The sequence below is a fragment of the Myotis myotis genome, unplaced genomic scaffold, assembly GCF_014108235.1.
Source record: "Myotis myotis isolate mMyoMyo1 unplaced genomic scaffold, mMyoMyo1.p scaffold_m19_p_3, whole genome shotgun sequence".
NCBI lineage: Eukaryota > Metazoa > Chordata > Mammalia > Chiroptera > Vespertilionidae > Myotis > Myotis myotis.
In genome coordinates this window covers 102,043,909-102,066,824 of record NW_023416335.1, presented here as the reverse complement: position 1 = coordinate 102,066,824, position 22,916 = coordinate 102,043,909, and the positions used below count along the sequence as shown (strand labels likewise).

At 36.7% G+C, this 22,916-nt stretch overlaps 1 protein-coding gene across 1 annotated transcript in view; it reads left to right on the top strand.

Annotated features, from left to right (window-relative positions):
- Positions 1-18,235, top strand: part of TRPC4 (transient receptor potential cation channel subfamily C member 4) — a gene marked incomplete at its 5' end in the record, with an annotated part of 67,422 nt that extends 49,187 nt beyond the window's left edge. The window contains 3 exons of the mRNA XM_036298936.1: positions 14,953-14,994; positions 15,122-15,211; positions 16,656-18,235. Coding sequence (XP_036154829.1) covers positions 14,953-14,994; positions 15,122-15,211; positions 16,656-17,366 — 843 coding nt within the window. The remainder of the gene's footprint in view (positions 1-14,952; positions 14,995-15,121; positions 15,212-16,655) is intronic.
- Between the last annotated feature and the right edge of the window lie 4,681 nt (positions 18,236-22,916).

Here is a 22,916-nt window from a genome sequence, read left to right as displayed (position 1 = left end):
AAACACATGAGGCCAAAAGGGGTGAAGAATTATGAATTTATTAGGTCATCTGGATATCAGACGGGCTGATCCCCAAAATAGTGCCAGCAGCTAAAGATGAGGAGTCAGAAGTTTTTAAAGGACTCTAGGAGGATTTTTTCTGGGTGGAGAATTCTATGTGCAGGTCCAGATTCTGGGAAAATCCATAGGGGAGAGATAATGGTCTTAGCAAGTAGAATGTGGTCTAAGCAATTAGAATGTTCATTGTGAAGTGGCCTAAAGATCAGTTCCCAGGGGAGCGGGTGTCCATTCAATTATTTGATCAGACCTAACAGTTCTAATATATAATATTTAAGGATGCCACTAATTGTCAAAAATTATCATCATGTTTCTTGCAAAATAGTACGTAGTGTAGGTAGAATTGTTTCCCAAAAAAGATATGTTGAAGTCCTAATCCCCAATACCTCAGAATGTGTTTTATTTGGCAATAGGATCTTTGCAGATGTAATTAGTTAAGATGAGATCTTACTGGAGTAGAGTCCTTATAGGAATATGACCAGGTGAAGACACAGAGACACAGAGAGAACACTGTATGAATGAAAATGGAAGCAGAGATTGGAATTATGCAGCTGCAAACCAAGAAACACCAAGGATTGACAGCACGGCCAGAAACTGGGAAGAGGAAAGGAAGAATTCTGTCTATTATCAGAGTAAACATGTTCCTGACAACCTCTTGATTTGAGACTTCTGGTTTCCAGAGGTATGATATAATTATTTTTGTTGTTTTAAGCCACCCAGTTAAAAGTACTTTGTGGAAGCCTTAAGAAAATAACACAACATATACCATGCATTTTGTGGTTATTAATTGTTATTAAAATAAATATGGATCCAGTATGCTAACAATGCTGATTCTCAAATTAAGATGTGTTGGGAGAGGGATGTGTTCAGATATCTCTTAGTGTCTTTTTGGTAGAAAGAGCATAGAATAAAGAGTGAGTTCTTGCCCAGGATTCTAGAACTGGCACTGCCATGAGAACATTAGGGTATTTTATTTTATTTTTTAAATGTTCCCAGTAGGCTAAATGCTATGCTACCAACATAGCAGAAAAAAACCTATTGGGGAAATGGTTTGTGGTCTAGGGTATTTTACTTACTCAACTCTGTGGGCCTAGTTTTCCTTTCTTATAAATGATGCGATGAGACTGGAAAAACTCATGGGTTTTAATAAGTAATATATCTAATCTTAATGCCTATGTGTCAATTGTCATGTATTGAAATTTAAATCCCAATCTTTTTTTTTTACCTTAGGAAATTAGAGAATTAACTTTAGTGTTAGTCTGATAAAGCTTATTTAAAAAGAAAGAGGATGATTTTATGCATTCTTAATAGATATATTCACAATTTATTAATGATTTTATTATCCATCATAGTTTCCTTTTCTTCATGTCAAGAGATGTGGATTAGTGATTTTACCCACTATTGTATCTGGGCATATAGTCCTCAGATCTTCTTTAGTCCTGGCCTACTCTTAAATATGTAAACTAGACAATTGCATTTCTACTTTAATGTCATCTATCAACATCTCCAAAATTGAATTCTTTGTTATGTTTTTTTAAGTGTCTGTAACATCTCAGCAGCCAAGCTAAAAATCTTTGTCATTATGGTCCCAGCCCAGCATCAAAGGCCCTCAACATTTCCTGTCCCCTCCTTTCTACTCATATTGCTATCATTTTAGCTCACTCTTACTATATCCTTTAGTTACATCCTGGTTAATGCCATCCCAACTGATAGCTTCATCAACTGATTCTCTCCCACATATCTTTCTGTCTTATACTGCAGCCAGATGACTATCACAAAAATTGAACTTTCATCGTATGTAACTCAATTAGTCAATAATCCCAGGTGCCTACCTTATCTCAATAGTATATCTTCCTTCTCTGTACTCAAATAACAATCTTATAGCACTTCCCATGTTTTCTTTTGTATTTTGCATTCATCTATAGACTTATGTGTTCTTAACATTCCATCGAATACACTATAAGCCACTTAGGGCAAAAAAAGTATGCTTTATTCATCTCTGGTTTCTTGCAGCCCACTGCCATGATCATGTAGTTGCTTATTATACATATCTTAAATTGGTCCTCTGAACTAAGATTCATGATATAGAAACTCACAAGGGAAAACTCACAGAGATCATAACAAAAATCCAATATTATGTATAGATGTTCATAAACTTTTTGCACCTCCCAAAAAGTTCATAAACTTTTTGCACCTCCTAAAATATTACAAACCTATTAGATTGGCTAAAAACTGAAACACTAATACCAACAAATGCTGACAGGGATGTGAAATAACAGTAACTGTCATTCATTGCTGGTGGGAATGCAAAGTGGTACATCCACTTTGGAAGACAGTTTGATGTTTTTTTACAAAACTAAATATAATCTTACTATACAATCAAGCAATCACACTCCTTGGTATTTATAGAAAGGAGTGGAAAATGGATATCCACAAAAATCTTTTACAAGGATGCATATAACAGCTTTACTCTTAGTTACCAAAATGTGAAAACAACCATTATGTCCTTCAGTAGGTGAATGGTTAAGTAAACTGTGGCATATCCAGACAATAAGATATTTTCCATAATTAAAAAGCAATGAATTATCAAGGCATGGAAAGCCATGGAGGAACCTTAAATGAATATTACTAAGTAAAAGAAGACAATCTGAAAAGGCGACATGCTATATGACATTCTGGAAAAGATAGTAAAAAGGTGAATGTTTTAAAAAGGTTGAGATGGAAGGAGGAGTAAATAGGCAGAGATTAGGGTGATAAAAATACTATGTATGATACCACAAAAATCATGCCACTAGAGTATACATTTGTCCAAACCCATGGAAAATATACCACTAAGAGTGAACCATAATGTAAACTATGGACTTTGGGTGATTATGATATGTCAATGTAGATTTATTAATTGTAAGAATGTACCATTCTGGTAGAGGATGTTGATAATGGAGCAGCCTAAGCATGTGTTGGGGTAGGAGGCATATGGGGAATCTCTGCACCTTCCTCTTAATTTTTCCATGAACCTTAAATTGCTCTAAAAGATAAAGTTTTAATAAAACAAAAATGACTGCCTATACAAATGTGTTAAATCTATCCATATTTACCAGAACCATCCCCTCACCCTATTGCTTAAATGCACATTTCTTACTTCCAAACCTACTGCCTGAGCTAAAAGCATCCAGCTCCATAACTAAAGAAAATGATCCCCTCAAGTATGAAATGCCATGCTAACCACATAGAAGTACCCTGGCTGAGAGACAATTACATCTAAGTATATCCTTTTACTCCCTCAGAAGTAATCCTGATATATGTCAAACTATCCACAAAACTTTTGGTACAAGAATAGTTTTTAAAAGCTATTAAATCATGCTACTAATCCAGAAAAAAAGAAAGAAAGATGATGGGAACTAACATTAGTTAGTAATAATGCTTTCAATCTATTATCTCATTTAATCTTCAAAATCATCCAGGGGGCTTATCTTCACCTTGCAAAATAAAACAGGGGGAAGGGAGAGGATCTCAGAGATAAATTGTTTGTTCAGGCTCAGTCAACTTCAAACTCAGGTGTGCACCCCAAGTCCATGTTTTTAATATCATGCCACTCTACCACCAAAGAAGTAGAAAACATATAGGCAAAATAGCAATGGTCAATAAGACAAGAAACAATTGTGAAGATATTAAATAGACATGAGGAATATCTGTGCTGCATAATTTAGGAATCACCATTGGTGAATATCTTGGATTCATTTTAATAAAATATTCATAAGGTGGTTAATGTCATCCACTCATATTCTTAGAATATTTAAGTTTAGTTGGCTGATATATTCTTAAAGACTAAAAATAGCTTTGTAATATTATTCTGTAAGTTGGGAAACAATGAACAAGTAAGCTTTCTTTGTTTTTTCTGTCAGACAATTTGGGTTTAAAAAAAAATGTTCCCCATAAAAATAAACTTGAATTTATTTTTTTTAAAATATGATCGTTGGTCTTTTTATATCTGTATTAACATTTTAAAATGTATATGTGAATAAGGTTCTAATAATACACTATGATAATTTTTACTTATTACTTATATTTTTCTGATCCTGTCATTTTTATTGTTAGTTTTATGTTAAAGAAATGTTAAGTTAAAATCATATTTCAAAATGTTCTTTGTTGACTTTTATTGTTTTACTAGAGGCACGGTGCACAAAAATTTGTGCACTTGTGGGGGGCAGTCCCTCAGCCCAGCCTGTGCCCTCTTGCAGTCTGGGACCCCTCGGGGGATGACCACCTGCTGGCTTAGGCATGCTCCCCGGGGATTGGGCCTAAGCTGGCAGTCAGACATGCCTCTGGCAGCCTGGGAGCCCTCGGGGGATGTCCACTTGCCAGCAGGGACCAGGCCTAAACTGCAGTCAGACATCCTTAGCGCTGCTGAGGAGGTGGGAGAGGTTCCCACCACCACCACTGTACTGGCAGCTGGCAGCCTAGCTTGTGGCTGAGCAGAGCTTCCCCTGTGGGAGTGCACTGACCACCAGGGGACAGCTCCTGCATTGAGCATCTGCCCCCTGGTGGTCAGTCTGTGTCATAGTGACCAGTCATTCCCAGTCGTTCTGCTGTTAGGGTCAATTTGTATATTACCCTTTTATTATATAGGATAAAGGCCTGGTGCATGGGTGGGGACCGGCTGGTTTTCCCTGAAGGGTGTCCTGGATCAGGGTGGGGGTCCATCTGGGATTCCTGGCCAGCCCGGGTGAGTGGCTGATGGCTGTTGGCAGGCTGCCCACAGCCACTTCAGGATAGGGGTCCCCTCTGGGGTGCCTGGCCAGCCTGGGTGAGGGGCTGATGGCAGTTTGCAAGCTGGCCACAGCCCCCAGCCACCCAAGCTGCCAGTGTAGGCTGGCTGGAAGCAGGTATCTGGGATTTTTTTGTCTTCTATAATTAAAACTTTGTTGCCTTGAGCAGAGGCCACAGCCGTCCAGAGCAGGTGAGAAGCTTGGCTTTCTCCATCGCCAGGGCAACCAAGCCTCCTGTTTGCTCCAGCTCTGTGGCTTCCAGCCGCCATCTTGGTTGGGTTAATTTGCATATAGTCACTCTGATTGGCTGGTGGGCATGGCTTGGGGCATAGCAGAGGTGTGGTCATTTGCATGTTTCTCTTTTATTAGATTAGATTAAATATTAAAATAGAATGGTGAAATGCTATAAAACCATAAATTATTAAAACTTGAATCAACTAAATCCCATATTAAATTCAGAGTTTCTATTTATTTAAATTGTGGAACATGGATCTCCTGTACAATTTTTATAGTGAGAGTGTTAAAGAAGTTAGTATACCATTGGCTTTAGTAATTTTGTTCACTTAAAGTGAACTTAAGGAGATCTGAAAAGCTTGTTTTTTTGTCTTGGATTTTAGCTGAGCTATGTCTCAAAAAGAGTTACATATCTCTATCTGGTATATCATAAACTATTTTTCACTAGTAATTAGAAAACACAAATCCATTCTCATCATAATGGAAAATGCCATTGTCTCTTATCCCTGTAAAGAGGAGAAATAAAAAAAAATTGCCTTTTGATGTTTGATATCTTTTGTAATATCATTTCACAGTGATGTATGTATACCTCTTTTAAAAATTCAATTTTAACAGTCTGTTCATGCTTCTATGACTCTGTTGAACATCAGCAGAAAGGCAGGGGAGGGTGGGAGGAAAGAAATTAACCAATGAACTTTATCCATTATGCATAACCCATGGACACAGACAATGGGGTGGTGAGGGCCTGTGGGGGACGTGGGGGGCCCGAGTGGGCTGGAAGAGGTTAATGGGGGAAAAAGGAAGATCTATGTAATACTTTCAACTTTTCATTCAATTTTATCAGCTTAGTAAAGAACAAGATCAAAAGACTTATTTAAAACTAAGATATATGAGATCCAAGATGACAGCAGAGGGGAGAGCAGGCTGCAAGATAGTGTGAGTGAGAGAGCTAAAGGAGAATGTGTGGACATGCAGGGAATGTCTGTATTTGTGAGTGAGGAACAGTTATATTCCACAGGACTGTTGGGGACTGGAGGACCAGGCTTCCCTGGCTGGGCAGCCTCTACTACCTCTGAAATCTCTCCCAGAGCAGCCAGCTCTGCCGCGAGACCACACCATTTTAAAGGGGAGAGTGGCTGTGATCAGAAGCCCAGCCTTACTTTCAACTGGGAAGACCTTGGATACCTCCGGGGACGCTACAACCACACGCCCAGGGACCAGCTGTCTCAGCTGAAAACCCATGAATACCGAGACTCCAGCCTCCCTAGCCACAGGCACCTAAAAATTTTGTCTAGGGGAAGACAAGGTGGTGACTGAATACATGTGTGGGTCCTGAACCTTCTCACAGAGCAGAAAGGAGGAAGAGCTGAATCAAATAACATCCACATGGAACTGGAAAATTAAACACATCTGGTGAGGCAATCCAAGGACAGAAAGGTCAGAGATTGCCTTGAGCTCTTCAGATTCATCTGGGTGTTTGTTGTTTGAGTGTTTGTTGTTGGCATTTTTTGGATTAGTTGTTGTTTGCATTCTTCTCTGGGTGTTTGTTGTTTCCTTTTTTTGGATTAGTTGTTGGTGTTTTGGAGTTTTCTGCCCATATACATATATTTTCCCTGCTTCTTTTTTTTTCTCTTTCTTTTCCTTCTTACATTTTTTTCCTTTTCTAAATATAATTTTTGCACTCTTTTCTCTCCCCTAATTCTATTTTATCTGGTGGTCACCTTTATTTGGGGTTATTTGTATCATTAATACATTTGTGTTTGGTGCCCTGTGTGTTGTGCCTTGTCATGTTGTATTTTGTGCCTTTAAGTCAGTGCAGGAGAGAGAGAGAGCTACATAAATAGACACTCTGAGAGGAGAGAACCTGGGGAGACAAAGAAACAGCCCCATAGGAAAGAAAAGGAGGACTCACCAGAAAAGGAAGTAAATGAATAGAGACAAGCAATATGTCAAAGAAAGAATTCAGAGTAGTGGTCATAAGGACACTAAAAAGTATGGAAGATAAATTCAACAATATGTGTAAGAATCAAGAGGAAATGAAGAAGAACCAAGAAGAAATGAAGAATGACATCAATGCAATAAAGAACACAATAGAAAGCATCAACACTAGACTAGAAGAAGCAGAGGACCACATTATTGAGCTAGAAGACAAGGTAGGAAAAATACCCAAGCAGAGCAGAAACTGGAAAAAAAAATGGAATAACATGAGGAGACCCTAAGGGAACTTTGGGACAACATGAAACAAAACAACATCCACACAATAGTGGTGTCAGAAGGAGAGGAAAGTGAGCAAGGAATAGAAAACCTGTTTGAAGAAATAATGACAGAAAGCTTCTCTGATGTTAGGAAGAAAAAAAGCCACACGAGTCCAAGAAGCACATAGATTCCCAAACAAGATGAATCCAAAAAGACCCACATCAAGACACATCATAATTAAATTGGCAAACATCAATGACAAAGTAAGAATCTTAAAGGCTTCCAGAGAGAGACAGAAAGTTACCTACAAGGGATCTCCCATCAGACTATCGACTGATTTCTCAACAGAAACACATCAGGCCAGAAGGGAATGGAATGAAATATACAAAGTCATGCAAAGGAAGTGTCTGAATCCAAGAATACTGTACCCAGCAAGGCTATCAATCAAAATTAAGGGTGAAATCAGGAGCTTCACAGACAAAAAAGGATCAAAGGAGTTTATTACCACCAAACCAGCGATGCAAGAAATGCTAAAGGGTCTGCTGTACAAAGAAGAAATAGGAAGGGAAGAAGGAACACAGGCATAAAGAATAAAAATGGCAACAAAAAAGTACCTATCAATAATAACTTTAAATATAAATGAATTAAATGTCCCAATCAAAAACAAAGGGTAGCTGAATGGATAAGGATACATGACACATATATCTGCTGTCTACAGGAGACCCACATCAGAACAAAGGACTCACACAGACTGATGGTGAAGGAATGTAAAAAGGTTTTTCAGGCAAATAGAAATGAAAAAAAAAGCTGGGGTAGCAATACTTATATCTGACAAATTAGACCTCAAAATGAAGGTCATAACAAGAGATAAGGAAGGCCACTTCATAATACGAAAGGGAGCAATTCAACATGAAGGTATAATTCTGGTAAACATATATGCACCCAATACAGGAGCACCCAAATACATTAAAAAAAAAACCTTCTGGAAGATATCAAGGAACAGATTGACAGCAATACAGTCATAGTAGGGGACTTTACTACCCCACTAACACCACTGGACAAGTCCTCTAAACAAAAAATCAGCAAAGAAACATCAATCCTAAATGACTCATTAGGTCAAATGGAATTAATTGATATCTTCAGAACATTCCACCCTAAGCCACAGAATATTCATTCTTCTCAAGTTCACAAGGGTTATTTTCAAAGATAGACCACATATTGGTACATAGGCAAAGTCTCTTCAAATTCAAGTAGATTAAAATCATATCAAGCATCTTCTCAGATCACAATGGCATAAAACTAGAAATCAACTACAGCAAAAACAATGAAAAAAAATCAAACACCTGGAGGCTAAATAGAATGCAATTAAACAATGATTGGGTTACCAAAGAGATCAAAGAAAAAGTAAAAAGCACCATGGCAACAAATGACAATGAAAACACAACAATCCAAAATCTTTGGGACACAGTGAAAGCAGTCTTGAGAGGGGAGTTCATAGCTCTACAGGCCTACTGCAAAAAAAAAAAAAAAAAAAAAAAAAAAAAAAAAAAAAAAAAAAAAACAGAAAAAATGGTAATAAATTATCTAACCCTACAACTCAAAGAGTTACAAAAAGAATAACAAGAAAAGTCCAGCATAAGCAGAACAAAGGAAATAATAAAGATCAGAGTGGAAATAAATGACATAGAGACTGCAAAAACAATACAAAAAATTAAAAAAAAAAGAGCTGGCTCTTTGAACAGATAAACAAGATTGATGAAACCTAGCCAGACTCACCAAGAAGCAAAGAGAGAGGACCCAAATAAACAAAATCAGAAATGAAAGAGGTAAAGTAACAACCAATCCCAAAGAAATACAAACATTTATGAAAAAGTACTATGAACAACTCTATTCCAACAAAATGGACAACCTAGATGAAATGAACATATTTTTAGAAAAATACAAGCTCCCCAAACTCAATCAGGAAGAATAAGAAAACCTGAATAGGCCAACAACTACCAAAGAAATTGAAGCAGTGATCAAAAATCTTCCAGCAAACAAAAGCCCTTGTCTGGATGACTTTACAGGAGAGTTCTACCAAGCATTCAAATAGGAACTAAAACCTATCCTTCTCAGACTATTCTAAAAAATTCAAGAGGAAGCACACTTCCAAGCTCTTTCTATGAAGCCAGCATTACCCTAATCCCAAAACCAAATAAAGACACCACAAAGAAAGAGAACTACAGGCCAATATCCTTGATGAACATAGATGCTAAAATCCTCAACAAAATTCTAGTAAATTGGATTCAGGATCACATTAGAAAGATCATACACCATGACCAAGTGGGATTTATTCCAGGGATGCAAGAATGGTACAATATCTGCAAATCAATAAATGTGATACATCGCATAAACAAATTGAGAGACATAATCATATCAATTGATGCAGAAAAAGCATTTGACAAAATCCAACACGCTTTATTGATGAAAAACCCTCAACAAAGTGGGAATAGAGGGATAGTACCTTAACATAAGAAAAGCCTTATATGACAAACCTACAGCCAACATCATACTCAATGGGCAAAAAGTAAACTCATTTCCCTTAAAAATGGGAACAAGACAGGATGCCCACTTTCGACCCTCCTGTTTGATGTAGTACTGGAATTGCTAGCCATGGAGATCAGACAAGAAGAAGAAATAAACAGCATCTAAATTGGAAAAGAAGAAGTAAAATTGTCCTTATTTGCAGATGACATGATAGTATACATAGAAAACCCCAAAGACTCCATCAAAAAACTACTAGACCTAATAAATGAATTCAGCAATGTAGCAGGATACAAAATTAACACTCAGAAATCTATGGCCTATTTATACATCAATAATGAACTCACAGAAGCCAAAACTAAAAAGACAATCCCATTTATCATTGCATCAAAAAAATTAAGATACCTAGGAATGAACTTCAATAAGGAGGTAAATGACATGTACTCAGAAAAATACAGGACATTGGAAAAAGAGATATAGGAAGACATAAACAAATGGCAGAACATACCATGTTCCTGGATTAGTAGAATCAACATCATTAAAATGTCCATACTACCCAAAGCAATCTACAGATTCCATGCAATCCCCATTAAAATACCAATAGCATATGTCAAAGATCTAGAACAAACTCTCCAAAAAATCATCTGGAATAAAAAAAGACCCCAAATACCCACAGCAATCCTGAGAAAGAAGAACAAAATTGGAGGGATTACAATACCAGATATCAAGCTATATTACCAAGCCACGGTTCTGAAAACTGCCTGGTATTGGCACAAGAACAGACATATAGACCAATGGAACAGAACAGAGAACCCAGAAATCAACCCAAGCCATTATGCTCAATTAATATTTAACAAAGGAGGAAAGAGCATACAATGAAGTAAAGACAGTCTCTTCAATAAATGGAGCTGAGAAAATTGGTCAGATACATGAAAATAAAAAAAGGAAACTAGATCACCAACCTATACCATACACACACAAAAAAAACCTCAAAATGACTAAAGTACCTAAGTGTAAGATGGGAAACCATAAAAATCCAACAAGACTCCATAGGCAGCAAAATAGCAGACATATGTCAAAGCAGTATCTTTACCAACACAGTTCTTAGGGCAATGAAGATTAAGGAGAAAATAAACAAACAAATGGGACTACATCAAAATAAAAAGCTTCTGCACAGCAAAAGAAACCATCAACAAAACAACAAGAAATCCCACTGCATGGGAGAACATATTTGCAAATGCTATTTCTGATAAGAGTTTATCTCCAAAATTTACAGAGAACTCGTACAACTTAAAAGGAAGATAACTGATCCAATAAAAAAAAATGGGCAAAGGACCTAAATAGACACTTTTTGAAAGAGGACATACAGAAGGCCGAGAGACATATGAAAACATGCTCAAAGTCACTAATCATCTGAGAGATGCAAATCAAAACAAAATTGAGATACCATCTCACACTTGTCAGAATGGCTATCATCAACAAATCAACAAACAACAAGTGCTGGTGAGGATGTGGAGAAAAAGGAACCTTCCTGCACTGCTGGTGGGAATGCAGACTGGTGCAGCCACTATGGAAGACGGTATGGAGTTTCCTCAAAAAGTTAAAAATGGAACTCCCATTTGACCCAGTAATCCCACTTCTAGGACTATATCCCAAGAAACCAGAAACACAAATCAGAAAGGATATATGCACCCCTATGTTCATAGAAGCACAATTTACCATAGCTATGATTTGCAAACAACCTAAGTGGTCATCACCAGTTAAGTGGATTAAAAAACTGTGGTACATCTACAGAATGAAATACTACACTGCTATAAAAAAGAAGGAACTTTTACCATTTGCAATAGTATGGATGGAACTAGAGAGCATTATGCTAAGCAAAATAAGCCAGTTGGAGAAAGATAAATATCACATGATCTCACTCATATGTGGGATATAATGATCAATATAATTTGATGAACAAAAATAGATCCAGAGACAAATGGCAGGGGAGGTGGGGGAGGAGGGGTAGAGAGCAACCAAAAGTCTTCTATGGATGCATATTAGATAATAGACACAGACACTGGGGCAGTGGGGGCTTGCCCAGTGTGGGAATGACTGTGGGGTCAGGGGGTAGGTCAATCGGGGGGTAGGTCAATCAGGGGAAAAAGAGATATATGTCAAATTTTAGACAATAAATTAAAAAAAAAACCTAAGATATGTTATTTCTTTTTCTCTCACAATTTACTAAGTTCATTCCTTTATTTCAGAAATAATTTTATTTTAGACTAGTAGGCTGGTGCACGAAATTCATGCACATTAAAAGGGAATTAATTGCCTTAACTCATTTTGCTCATTGGATAGAGCATTGGTCTGTGGACTCAAGGGTTCCAGGTTCGATTCCAGTCAAGAGCATGTACCTTGGTTGCAGGCACATCAGTGCAGCTGATCGATGTTTCTCTCTCATCGATGTTTCTAACTCTCTATCCCTCTCCCTTCCTCTCTGTAAAATATCAATAAAATATATTTTTTAAAAAGGGAATTAATTAGCAGAGATATTTTAATATTGCTATTTGCCCTTTCTCTATAATAGAAGTGTGAGAGATGAAAGGAAATTAGTAAAATGTATATGAAATCATATATAAATTTATTAATAAATAAACAGTAACAAAAAGATATAACAACAGAGGCATGATATAAAAAATTCAAAAACATGATATGAAAACAACAAAAACATGATATGAAAACAACAGTGATGCAAACAATGACTGATAAAGTGATTAAACTTTTTCTAATATCTCCCTGTACACCACATTAAGAGTGAAAACACTTTCAGAGTGCTTGATTAATTTCCCTTGCGATGAAGTACTTATAACTTTAACTGTAACATCACATGCTCTTCAAACTCGAGAGAAAGCAACATATAACTGACCATGTGCAAAGACGGGTTCAGGTAGGAATATGCCTATTTTTTCTAGAGTTTGTCCATGTGATTTATTAATAGTCATCACAAAGGCTGACATCACAGGTAACCATCGTCAAATCAATTTAAATTCGAGGCCAGTGTCAGATGGGGACAAATTAATTCTTGGAATCAGAACAGCCTCTCCCTCTGCAGACCCTGTTAATACTTCAGCTTCGATAATGTTAGGTCGTAATCTTTTGATAATAAGTCTGGTACCATTACAAAGACCCCATTTATTATTGAGATTTCTCAATAGGATGATGATTGCACCCACTTTCAATTTTAATTTATGACACGGCATTCCCGAAGGGGTAATACTGTTAAGAAATTCGATGGGAATATTTTCCTTTCAGCAGCATCTGTGGAATCAATGGAATCATTACTCAAATATGTGTGAAAATCTCCATCGAGTATATCCAAATTTTCATTTAATTTTTGAACATGCTCATTTTTTGGACAAAGAATTGCATGTTTATATATATATATATATATATATATATATATATATATATATATATATATTTTTTTTTTTTAATATTATCTATAGCAGTGGTTCTCAACCTTGGCTGCACATCAGAATCACCTGGGAATCTTTAAAATCCTGATTCCTGGGCCTCATCCTCTGGAAATTGTTTCTTTGTTATGGGGTGGGACCACAACATTAGTAACAAAGAAACAGAATTAAAACTTTATTGTGGGGAGCCACTACAGTGTTTTGGACAGGTTCAAGCCTTGGACTGAGGAGAGGGCACAGTCCTCTCATTGCCACGTGCAAGTCCCAGCTTGGAGGGCAGGGCCCTCCCAGCACAATTATAGCCAACAGCTGTAGTTGTAAGCTTGAACCTATGGTCCAACACGTGGCCCCATGTGCCTGAGTGATGTAGGCTTGATAGAGTTCAGGTGCATGTAGTTGTGTAGGATTGAAACCTAGGAGAATGTTGTAAACATCCTGGTCACAGCCTTTGCCTCGTAGCATCTGCTATAAAATAAAGGCATGGCTGTGGGCATGGTCACTGTCTCTCAGAGAAGCAGCGTCCCACTGAGACTCGGCTTTCATTCTCTTGTCTGTCTTTTCTAAGCCTTTCAGCCACCCCCACTCAGGTTCACCCTTGGTTGTGCTGATGTGGCACACTTTATAAAGATATATGCCTCCACGCTACCAGGGTGGGTTCCTGCCTCAAACCCCGCCCTTACAGGAAACAGCTCTGGGGAGGGCGCAGCCGTTGCCAAGACAACCCCTGCAGGTCTGACTTCCTTCCCCTTGGTCTCGCAGTTCTGGTCATGATGAACACCACCCAGGGTTTTTATATAAGTAAATTATTTTGGACAGTTTTCTGCTTTATGATATTTATTTAACAAATATAAAATAGAAATTTTGATAGCTTTTTTTCCTAGTATCTTTAGATTAGTTGTGCATCTGCAAATGCATAATTTTAGTATAATTTATTATTTAACTCAATTTTTAATGGACTATTTTTAATCGTTAAACATCTCTCTCCATTCTGCACTCTAGAATCACTGTTTTGTGTTAACCTTCGTTTTGCTTCCAAACTATTCTTCTCTCTTCAAAATGATATCTGTAGTCATATTTATGTAAAAAATAAGTATAAAGTAAGTAACCCTATGTTTTAACAGAATCTGTTATTTATTTATTTTGGTTAAATCTAAACATATAATTAAACCATATTTTGGTTAAATCCAACAGCATAATTGAAACAGCAATTCCCTCTTAATGTTCATCTGATTGAAATTATTTATTGTGTAGCAATGCTTCTGATTACATGTTAGATATCATGGTTAAATACTTAATCTTGCTATGTGATATTTATGAAGAACTTTATATTATTATAATAATAGCTATTATTCTATTAAATTTTTATTTGACATTTTTTCTATTTTTCAATTTGATATGGTTCATCTGTTTCTCTTAAAATCATTTCAAGTGATTTAAGGTGTGTATCAACTATAATTACTGATTTCCCTATCCCTTTATATTAGAAAAGCAATATTTATATTATTTTAAACTTATTTTGTATATCAAATGCCATACAGATTATAACCTTGCACTTTGCTCTTTTGGTTCACTCATTCTTTTGATTCATGTGAAGCACTCTCTGGCACTTGTCCACTGTCTAATTAAAGTCTCCCTCTGAAAAAATGAAAAAAAATATTCTTCATTAAAAGAACAAATTAATTATTTTATAGAATGGTAAACATCCTTTTCTTTTTCAGAGGCGAGCTGCTGATAATTTGAGAAGACATCACCAGTATCAAGTAAGTTAATCATTATTATATCTTGAAATTTTGGACATTAAAATACAGTCCCATCTTCAGAACTAACCAAAGAAAGAAATCATATATATGCACTGAATATCAATTGTGTTATTTTTAAATACCTCAGGAAGTTATGAGGAACCTGGTGAAGCGATATGTTGCTGCAATGATTAGAGATGCCAAAACTGAAGAAGGCCTGACTGAAGAGAACTTTAAGGTACCTATTTTTATTTTAATGATGAAATCACCAAGAGTCAGATTCTGCAGAGCATGGAACCTAACATAGCGCATTGAAAATCAGAACTGGAAACACAACTGTGTGTTTCAGCTAGATTTTGTGTCTTCTAAATTAAAGCACTATTGTATTATCCAAAAGAGTGATGGCATTTCTTCTCAAAATGCATTGTTTTCAAACATACTTACTCTGAAATGTCGAGATGACTTATTGAAGCCATCCTGGCATTCTGACTGCCTATCCTACTGAGTGAGCTTTAGTTTTTGAAATTTCAGGCTGATTTCTAATCCTGAAATGTTTAGTAACCAACATGCTAAAAACAAAATCTTTGTGTTCTGCACAGCTTTGATAGAAGAAAATTTTGCACTTAATTGTAACTTATAAACTTAGTGTTTCTCCCTGAGTTTTATTTTTATTGTAACCAGAGGAGATAGGTAGAATACATGAAATATATGAATAAATATAAATATATAATGTGTGTAAAATACCTCTGTTATTCTGCCTGAGTTTTTTGATATTTTGGAGGAATGATTAAAGTCAATAAGATCTGATAGGCAAAATCTAACACATAAAAATCATCCTACAGGAGACCTTTAACAGTGAAAAGTATAAGTTTGACAGAGAACAAATATAACCAGCCAATTAGGTAAGAAAATAGATAAATTGCAAAACTTAAAGCACACTGATAGTTGGCTAGGATCCAAAATGTTCTTTATAGGCACAACATCCAAGTTTTAGAATTAAATGGTCCTTGGTACTTTGGGAGATAGGTTGGAGGCAGGGGCCCACCTTAAAGGCCACCATTAGATTAGAGCTGAGAATTCAGATGTCCAAAAAGAGAAGAAAAATGAATCTCAGAAATGCTATCTGATTGAATTAAGCAATTTGCAAGATTTAGTAGCTAACCGAGATGCTGGGGTAAAAATCAACTTTAAGGTAGTAAATAATGGAAAGTTACTGCCCACACTAGAAAGGTCAGGCTTCACTTTTTTTTTGATATATGTGTCCCTTTGGACAGCAAAATATACCTATGTTAAAAATATTTACAAAATGTATCCCTGAGAGAATGTGAAGTGATTTCAAAGCAGATGGGTATTTGCAGAGGAAGTACTTGAAAGTGTAGCCCCCCCAAAAAAACAATATACTTGACTATGCAACCGTGAAAAATAAAAGTCTTCCTGTTTCTTTTCACATAAACCTTAGGAAGTCTCCTCATTATTACAGAACTTGAATAGGAAATTAATAGATATCACAATGACACAAGTACCAGGAAGAAAACTAGAAATTCTAGGTAGAACCACAGCAGAGTGGAATCCTAGTTCTTAAAAATGCGTGAAAACACATCAGCCCCATGTATGAAATGAGCAAATGATGTTTACTAATGTTTATTTAAGTCACAAATTTCATCATTTTAAATTTCACTTAGGAACTAAAGCAAGACATTTCTAGTTTCCGCTTTGAAGTCCTGGGGTTACTAAGAGGAAGTAAACTCTCTACACTGCAATCCGCTCAGGCTACGAAGGACACAGCAGACTCAGATGAAAAGACTGATAACGAAGGTACCAGCAAAGACAAGAAGAACTTCAGCCTTTTCGACTTAACCACCCTGATCCACCCGCGATCAGCAGCAATTGCTGCAGAAAGACACAACATAAGCAATGGTTCTGCGCTGGTGGTGCAGGAGCGCCTGCAGGAGAAGCAGAGAAAAGTGAATTTTGTGACTGATATAAAACACTTGGGGTTATTTTATAGAAGATCAAAACAAAATTCTGCTAAGCAAAATGCAAACCAAATCTTCTCTGTTTCAGAAGAGGTTGCTCGTCAACAGGCTGAAGTATCATTGGAGAGAAATATTCAACTGGAATCTCCAGGATTATCTTCAAGGGATGACCTGAGCATCCCTGGTCTCAGTGAACAATGCATGTTAGTAGACCACCGGGAAAGGAATACCGACAGTCTGGGTTTACAAGTTGGAAAGAGAATGTGTGCCTTCATATCAGAGAAGGTGGTGGTAGAAGACACTCTTCCAATAATACCAAAGGAGAAGCATGCAAGGAAAGAGGACTCTAGTACAGACTATGATGCAACCCTCACTAACACTGTCATCCAGGAAGATTATGTGACCACAAGATTGTGATACTTGAAGGAAGGAGGAAGTGTTTATCATACATATATCTTTTCTATAGTGCTCTGAGTTGGGGAGAGTGTTTAAAAGTAAATTAGCACATTCTAACTTATACTCTAAGCATTTATCAACTCTAGCATACTAACGTGTAACATGTTTAAATAAGGTAAAAGCTATCAAAAACCCTTGTTCTGTAGCCCACTTTTGCTTGCACAATTTGTTTTACATTTTTCGTTGTTAATAAATAAACTCACCTTGTATCTTGCACTGTTGCAGTAACATGGGCAATTTTTAGCTCTTTTTCAATTAAAACAAATTCAATGTTATGATTTAGTTGACTCCTGCAGTAGATATTTTTATATCCAAAAATTAATATAGCTAAAATATTAGAGCTTTTCATAAATTTTAGGGCCTCAAGAGATGGGTACTTATTAAGGACTTTTCACTCAGCCCTATGGTTTAGCTTTAATTCACAAATATTAGCAAATTATTTCTTAAGCAAAAATGAATAATTATCGTACACAATTAAAGCAAGAAAGGCTTCTCATGGGGTCATGATCAAACTCTTTTTTTAAAATGAAAGTTGGCCCCTCGCCAGTGTAGCTGAGTTGCTTGGAGTGTCCTCCTGTACACAGAAAGTTGGCAGGTTTGATTCCCATCAGGGGACATACCCAAATTATGAGGGTTTGATGTTTCTCTCTCTCTCTCTCTCTCTCTCTCTCTCTCTCTCTCTCTCTCTCTCTCTCTTTCTCTCCTCCTCCCTTTTTTTCTCTCTAAAATCAATAAAGGTATCCTTGGGTGAGGATTAAAAAAATTAAAAATGTAAGTCTGTATACTTCATAGAGTTTTAGTTTGACCAGTTTTTTCTTTCAGAAAGTAAATAAATGTTTGTCCTAATAAATTTGGATGACTGGTGATTTTTAACATTTTACAAAAAAAAAAAAAAGTTTTACTTAAAGTTTTATTTTTATTTTTATTTATTTATTTTTTTTATTGCTTAAAGTATTACAAATGGTATTACATAGGTGTCTTTTTTTCTTTTCTCCCCGCCCTTGACTATCCCCTGGCCTCCCCCACCCCCCAGCGTCCCATGTCCATTGGTTATGCATATATACATGCATACAAGTCCTTCGGTTGCTCTCTTATACCCCACCCAACAGCCCCCCCAACTTTCCCCGGCCTTCCCACTGCATTTTGACCATCTGTTCGAGGCAGCTCTGCCTCTGTATCTATTACTGTTCAAAAGTTTATAATGGTCTCTATTATCCATGAATGAGTGAGATCATGTGGTATTTTTCCTTCATTGACTGGCTTATTTCACTTAGCATAATGCTCTCCAGTTCCATCCATGCCGTTGCAAATGGTAAGAGTTCCTTCTTTTTTACAGCAGCATAGTATTCCATCGTGTAGATGTACCACAGTTTTCTAATCCATTCATCTACAGATGGGCACTTAGGCTGTTTCCACATCTTAGCTATGGTGAATTGGGCTGCTATGAACATAGGGGTGCATATATCCTTTCTGATTGGTGATTCAGGTTTCCTGGGATATATTCCAAGAAGTGGGATCACAGGGTCAAATGGGAGTTCCATTTGTAGTTTTTTGAGGAAACTCCATACTGTCTTCCATAGTGGCTGCACCAGTCTGCATTCCCACCAGCAGTGCACAAGTGTTCCTTTTTCTCCACACCCTCTCCAGCACTTGTCGTTTGTTGATTTATTGATGGTAGCCATTCTGACAGGTGTGAGATGGTACCTCATTGTTGTTTTGATTTGCATTTCTCGGATGATTAGTGACTTTGAGCATGTTTTCATATGTCTCTTGGCTTTCTGAATGTCCTCTTTTGAAAGGTGTCTATTTAGTTCCTTTACCCATTTTTTGATTGGATTGTTTATCTTCCTTTTGTTAAGTTGTATGAGTTCCCTATAAATGTTGGAGATTAGGCCCTTGTCAGATATGACATTGGCAAATATGTTTTCCCACACAGTGGGTTTTCTCGTTGTTTTGTTGATGGTTTCTTTTGCTGTGCAGAAGCTTTTTATTTTGAAGTAGTCCCATTTGTTCATTTTCTCTTTAGTTTCAAGTGCCCTAGGAGCTGTATCAGTGAAGAAATTGCTTCGGCATATGTCTGAGATTTTGTTGCCTTTGGATTCTTCTAGAATTTTTATGGTTTCCTGTCGTACATTTAAGTCCTTTATCCATTTTGAGTTTATTTTTGTGTATGGTGTAAGTTGGTGGCCTAGTTTCATTTTCTTGCATGTATCCATCCAATTTTCCCAACACCATTTATTGAAGAGACTATCTTGACTCCATTGTATGCTCTTGCCTCCTTTGTCAAATATTAATTGAGCATATTGGTTCGGGCAGATTTCTGGGCTCTCTATTTTATTCCATTGAGATATATATATATATATATATATATATATATATATATATATATATATATAGTCTGTTCTTGTGCCAGTACCAGGCAGTTGTGAGAACAGTGGCTTTGTAATACAGCTTGATATCTGGTATTGAGATCCCACCTACTTTGTTCTTTCTCAGGATTGCTGCAGCTATTCGAGGTCTTTTTTTATTCCAGATGAATTTTTGGAGAGTTCGTTCTAGATTTGTGAAGTATGCCATTGGTGTTTTAATGGGTAGTGTGTTGAATTTATAGATTGTTTTGGGTAGTATCAACATTTTGATGATGTTGATCCTACCAATCCATGAACACGGTATGTTCTTCCATCTGTTTATGTCTTCCTCTATCTCTTTTTTCAATGTCCTGTATTTTTCTGAGTAGAGGTCTTTTACTTCTTTAGTTAAGTTTATTCCTAGGTAGCTTAATTTTTTTGGTGTGATGGTAAATGGGATTTTTTTTGTAATCTCTCTTTCTGAAAGTTCACTATTGGTGTATAGAAGTGCCTCAGATTTCTTGGGGTTAATTTTGTATCCTGCTACATTGCCAAATTCATGTATTAAGTCTAGTAGCTTTTTGATGGAGTCTCTAGGGTTTTCTAAGTATAATATCATGTCGTCTGCAAATAAGGACAGTTTTACTTTTTCTTTTCCAATTTGGATGCCTTTTATTTCTTCTTCTTGTCTAATTGCAATGGTTAATACTTCCAGTACTATGTTGAACAGGAGTGGTGAGAGCGGGCATCCCTGTCTTGTTCCTGTTCTTAGGGGAAATGGTGTTAGTTTTTCTCCATTGAGTATGATGTTGGCTGTGGGCCTGTCACATATGGCTTTTATTATGTTGAGGTATGATCCTTCTACTCCAACCTAGCTGAGAGTTTTTATCAAAAATGGGTGTTGGATTTTGTCAAATGCTTTTTCTGCATCAATTGATATGACCATGTGGTTTTTTTCTTTCAATTTGTTTATGTGATGTATCACATTTATTGATTTGCGAATATTGTACCATCCTTGCATCCCTGGGATAAAACCTACTTGGTCATGGTGTATGATCTTTCTGATGTACTGCTGGATCCGATTTGCTAAGATTTTGTTGAGGATTTTGGCATCTATGTTCATGAGGGATATTGGCCTATAATTCTCTTTCATTGTGTTGTCTTTACCTGGTTTTGGTATTAGGGTGATGCTGGCTTCATAGAATGAGCTTGGAAGTGTTCCTTCCTCCTGAATTTTTTGTAGTAGTCTGAGGAGGATAGGTTTTAGTTCTTCCTTGAATGTTTGGTAAAATTCCCCTGTGAAGCCGTCTGGTCCTGGGCTTTTGTTTGCTGGAAGTTTTTTGATGAGTGCTTCAATTTCTTCCATAGTTATTGGCCTATTGAGATTTTTAGATTCTTCCTGATTGAGTTTTGGAATGTTGTATTTTTCTAGGAATTTGTCCATTTCCTCCAGGTTGTCTAGTTTGTTGGAGTAGAGCTGTCCATAGTATTTTTTAACAATCATTTGTATTTCTGTTGGGTCTGTTGTTATTTCGCCCCTATCGTTTCTGATTTTGTTTATTTGGGTCCTCTCTCTTTGCTTCTTGGTGAGCCTGGCTAGAGGTTTGTCAATCTTGTTTATCCTTTCAAAGAACCAGCTCTTGGTTTCATTGATCTTCTGTATTATTTTTTTGGTCTCTATGTCATTTGTTTCTGCTCTAATCTTTATTATCTCCTTCCTTCTGCTCACTCTGGGGTTTTTTTGTTGCTCTCTTTCTAATTCTTTGAGTTGTAGAGTTAGATGATTTACTACCATTTTTTCTTGTTTTTTGAGATAGGCCTGTAGAGCTATAAACTTCCCTCTCAGGATTGCTTTCATTGTGTCCCATAGGTTTTGGATTGTTGTGTTTTCATTGTCATTAGTTCCCAGGATGTTTTTAATTTCTTCTTTGATCTCATTGTTAACCCAATCAATATTTAATAACATACTATTCAGCTTCCAAGTATTTGAGTATTTTGGGTTGTTTTTATTGTAGTTTATTTCTAATATTATGCCATCGTGTTCTGAGAAGGTACTTGGTATGATTTCAATTTTCTTGAATTTGGGGAGACTTTGTTTGTGACCCAATATGTGGTCTATTTTTGAATCTGTCCTATGAGCTCTTGAGTAGAGTGTATATTCCATGGCTGTGGGGTGAAGTGTTCTGAAGATGTCTATTAAGTCTATCTGATCTAGTGAGTCATTTAGGATTGTTGTTTCTTTGCTGATTTTTTGTCTAGAGGATTTGTTCAGTGATGTCAGTGGTGTATTAAAGTCCCCTACTATGATTGTATTGTTGTTGATCTCTCCTTTGATATCTTCCAGGAGTTTTTTTATGTATTTGGGTGCTCCTGCATTGGGTGCATATATGTTTATCAGGGTTATATCTTCTTGTTGTATTGATCCCTTTAGTATTATGAAGTGGCCTTCCGTATCTCTTGTTATGGCCCTCACTTTGAGGTCTATTTTGTTAGATATAAGTATTGCTACCCCAGCTTTCTTTTCATTTCCATTTGCCTGAAAAATATTTTTCCATCCCTTCACTTTCAGTCTGTGTGAGTCCCTTCTAATGAGGTGGGTCTCTTGTAGACAGCAAATGTATGGGTCATGATTTTTTATCCATTCAGCCACTCGATGTCTTTTGGTTGGAGCATTTAGCCCGTTTACATTTAAATTTATTATTGAAAGGTACTTGTTTGTAGCCATTTTGTTGTGTGTGTGCCTGTTTTCTTTCTGAGCTTTTTATTTCTTCTTTTTACACCAGTCCCTTTAGCATTTCTTGCATTGCTGGCTTGGTGGTGATAAACTCCCTTAGCCTTTTTTTTTTTTTTTTTGTCTGTGAAGCTTCTTATTTCCCCTTCAATTTTGAATGATAGCCTTGCTGGATAGAGTATTCTTGGATTCAGTCCTTTGCTTTGCATCACTTTGTAAATTTCTGTCCATTCTTTTCTGGCCTGATGTGTTTCTGTTGAGAAATCATTTGATAATCTAATGGGAGATCCCTTGTATGTAACTTTCCGTCTCTCTCTTGCAGCCTGTAAGATTCTCTCTTTGTCCTGAACATTTGCCATGGTAATTATGATGTGTCTTGGTGTGGGTCTTCTCGGGTTCACCTTGCTTGGGACTCTCTGGGCTTGTGTGATT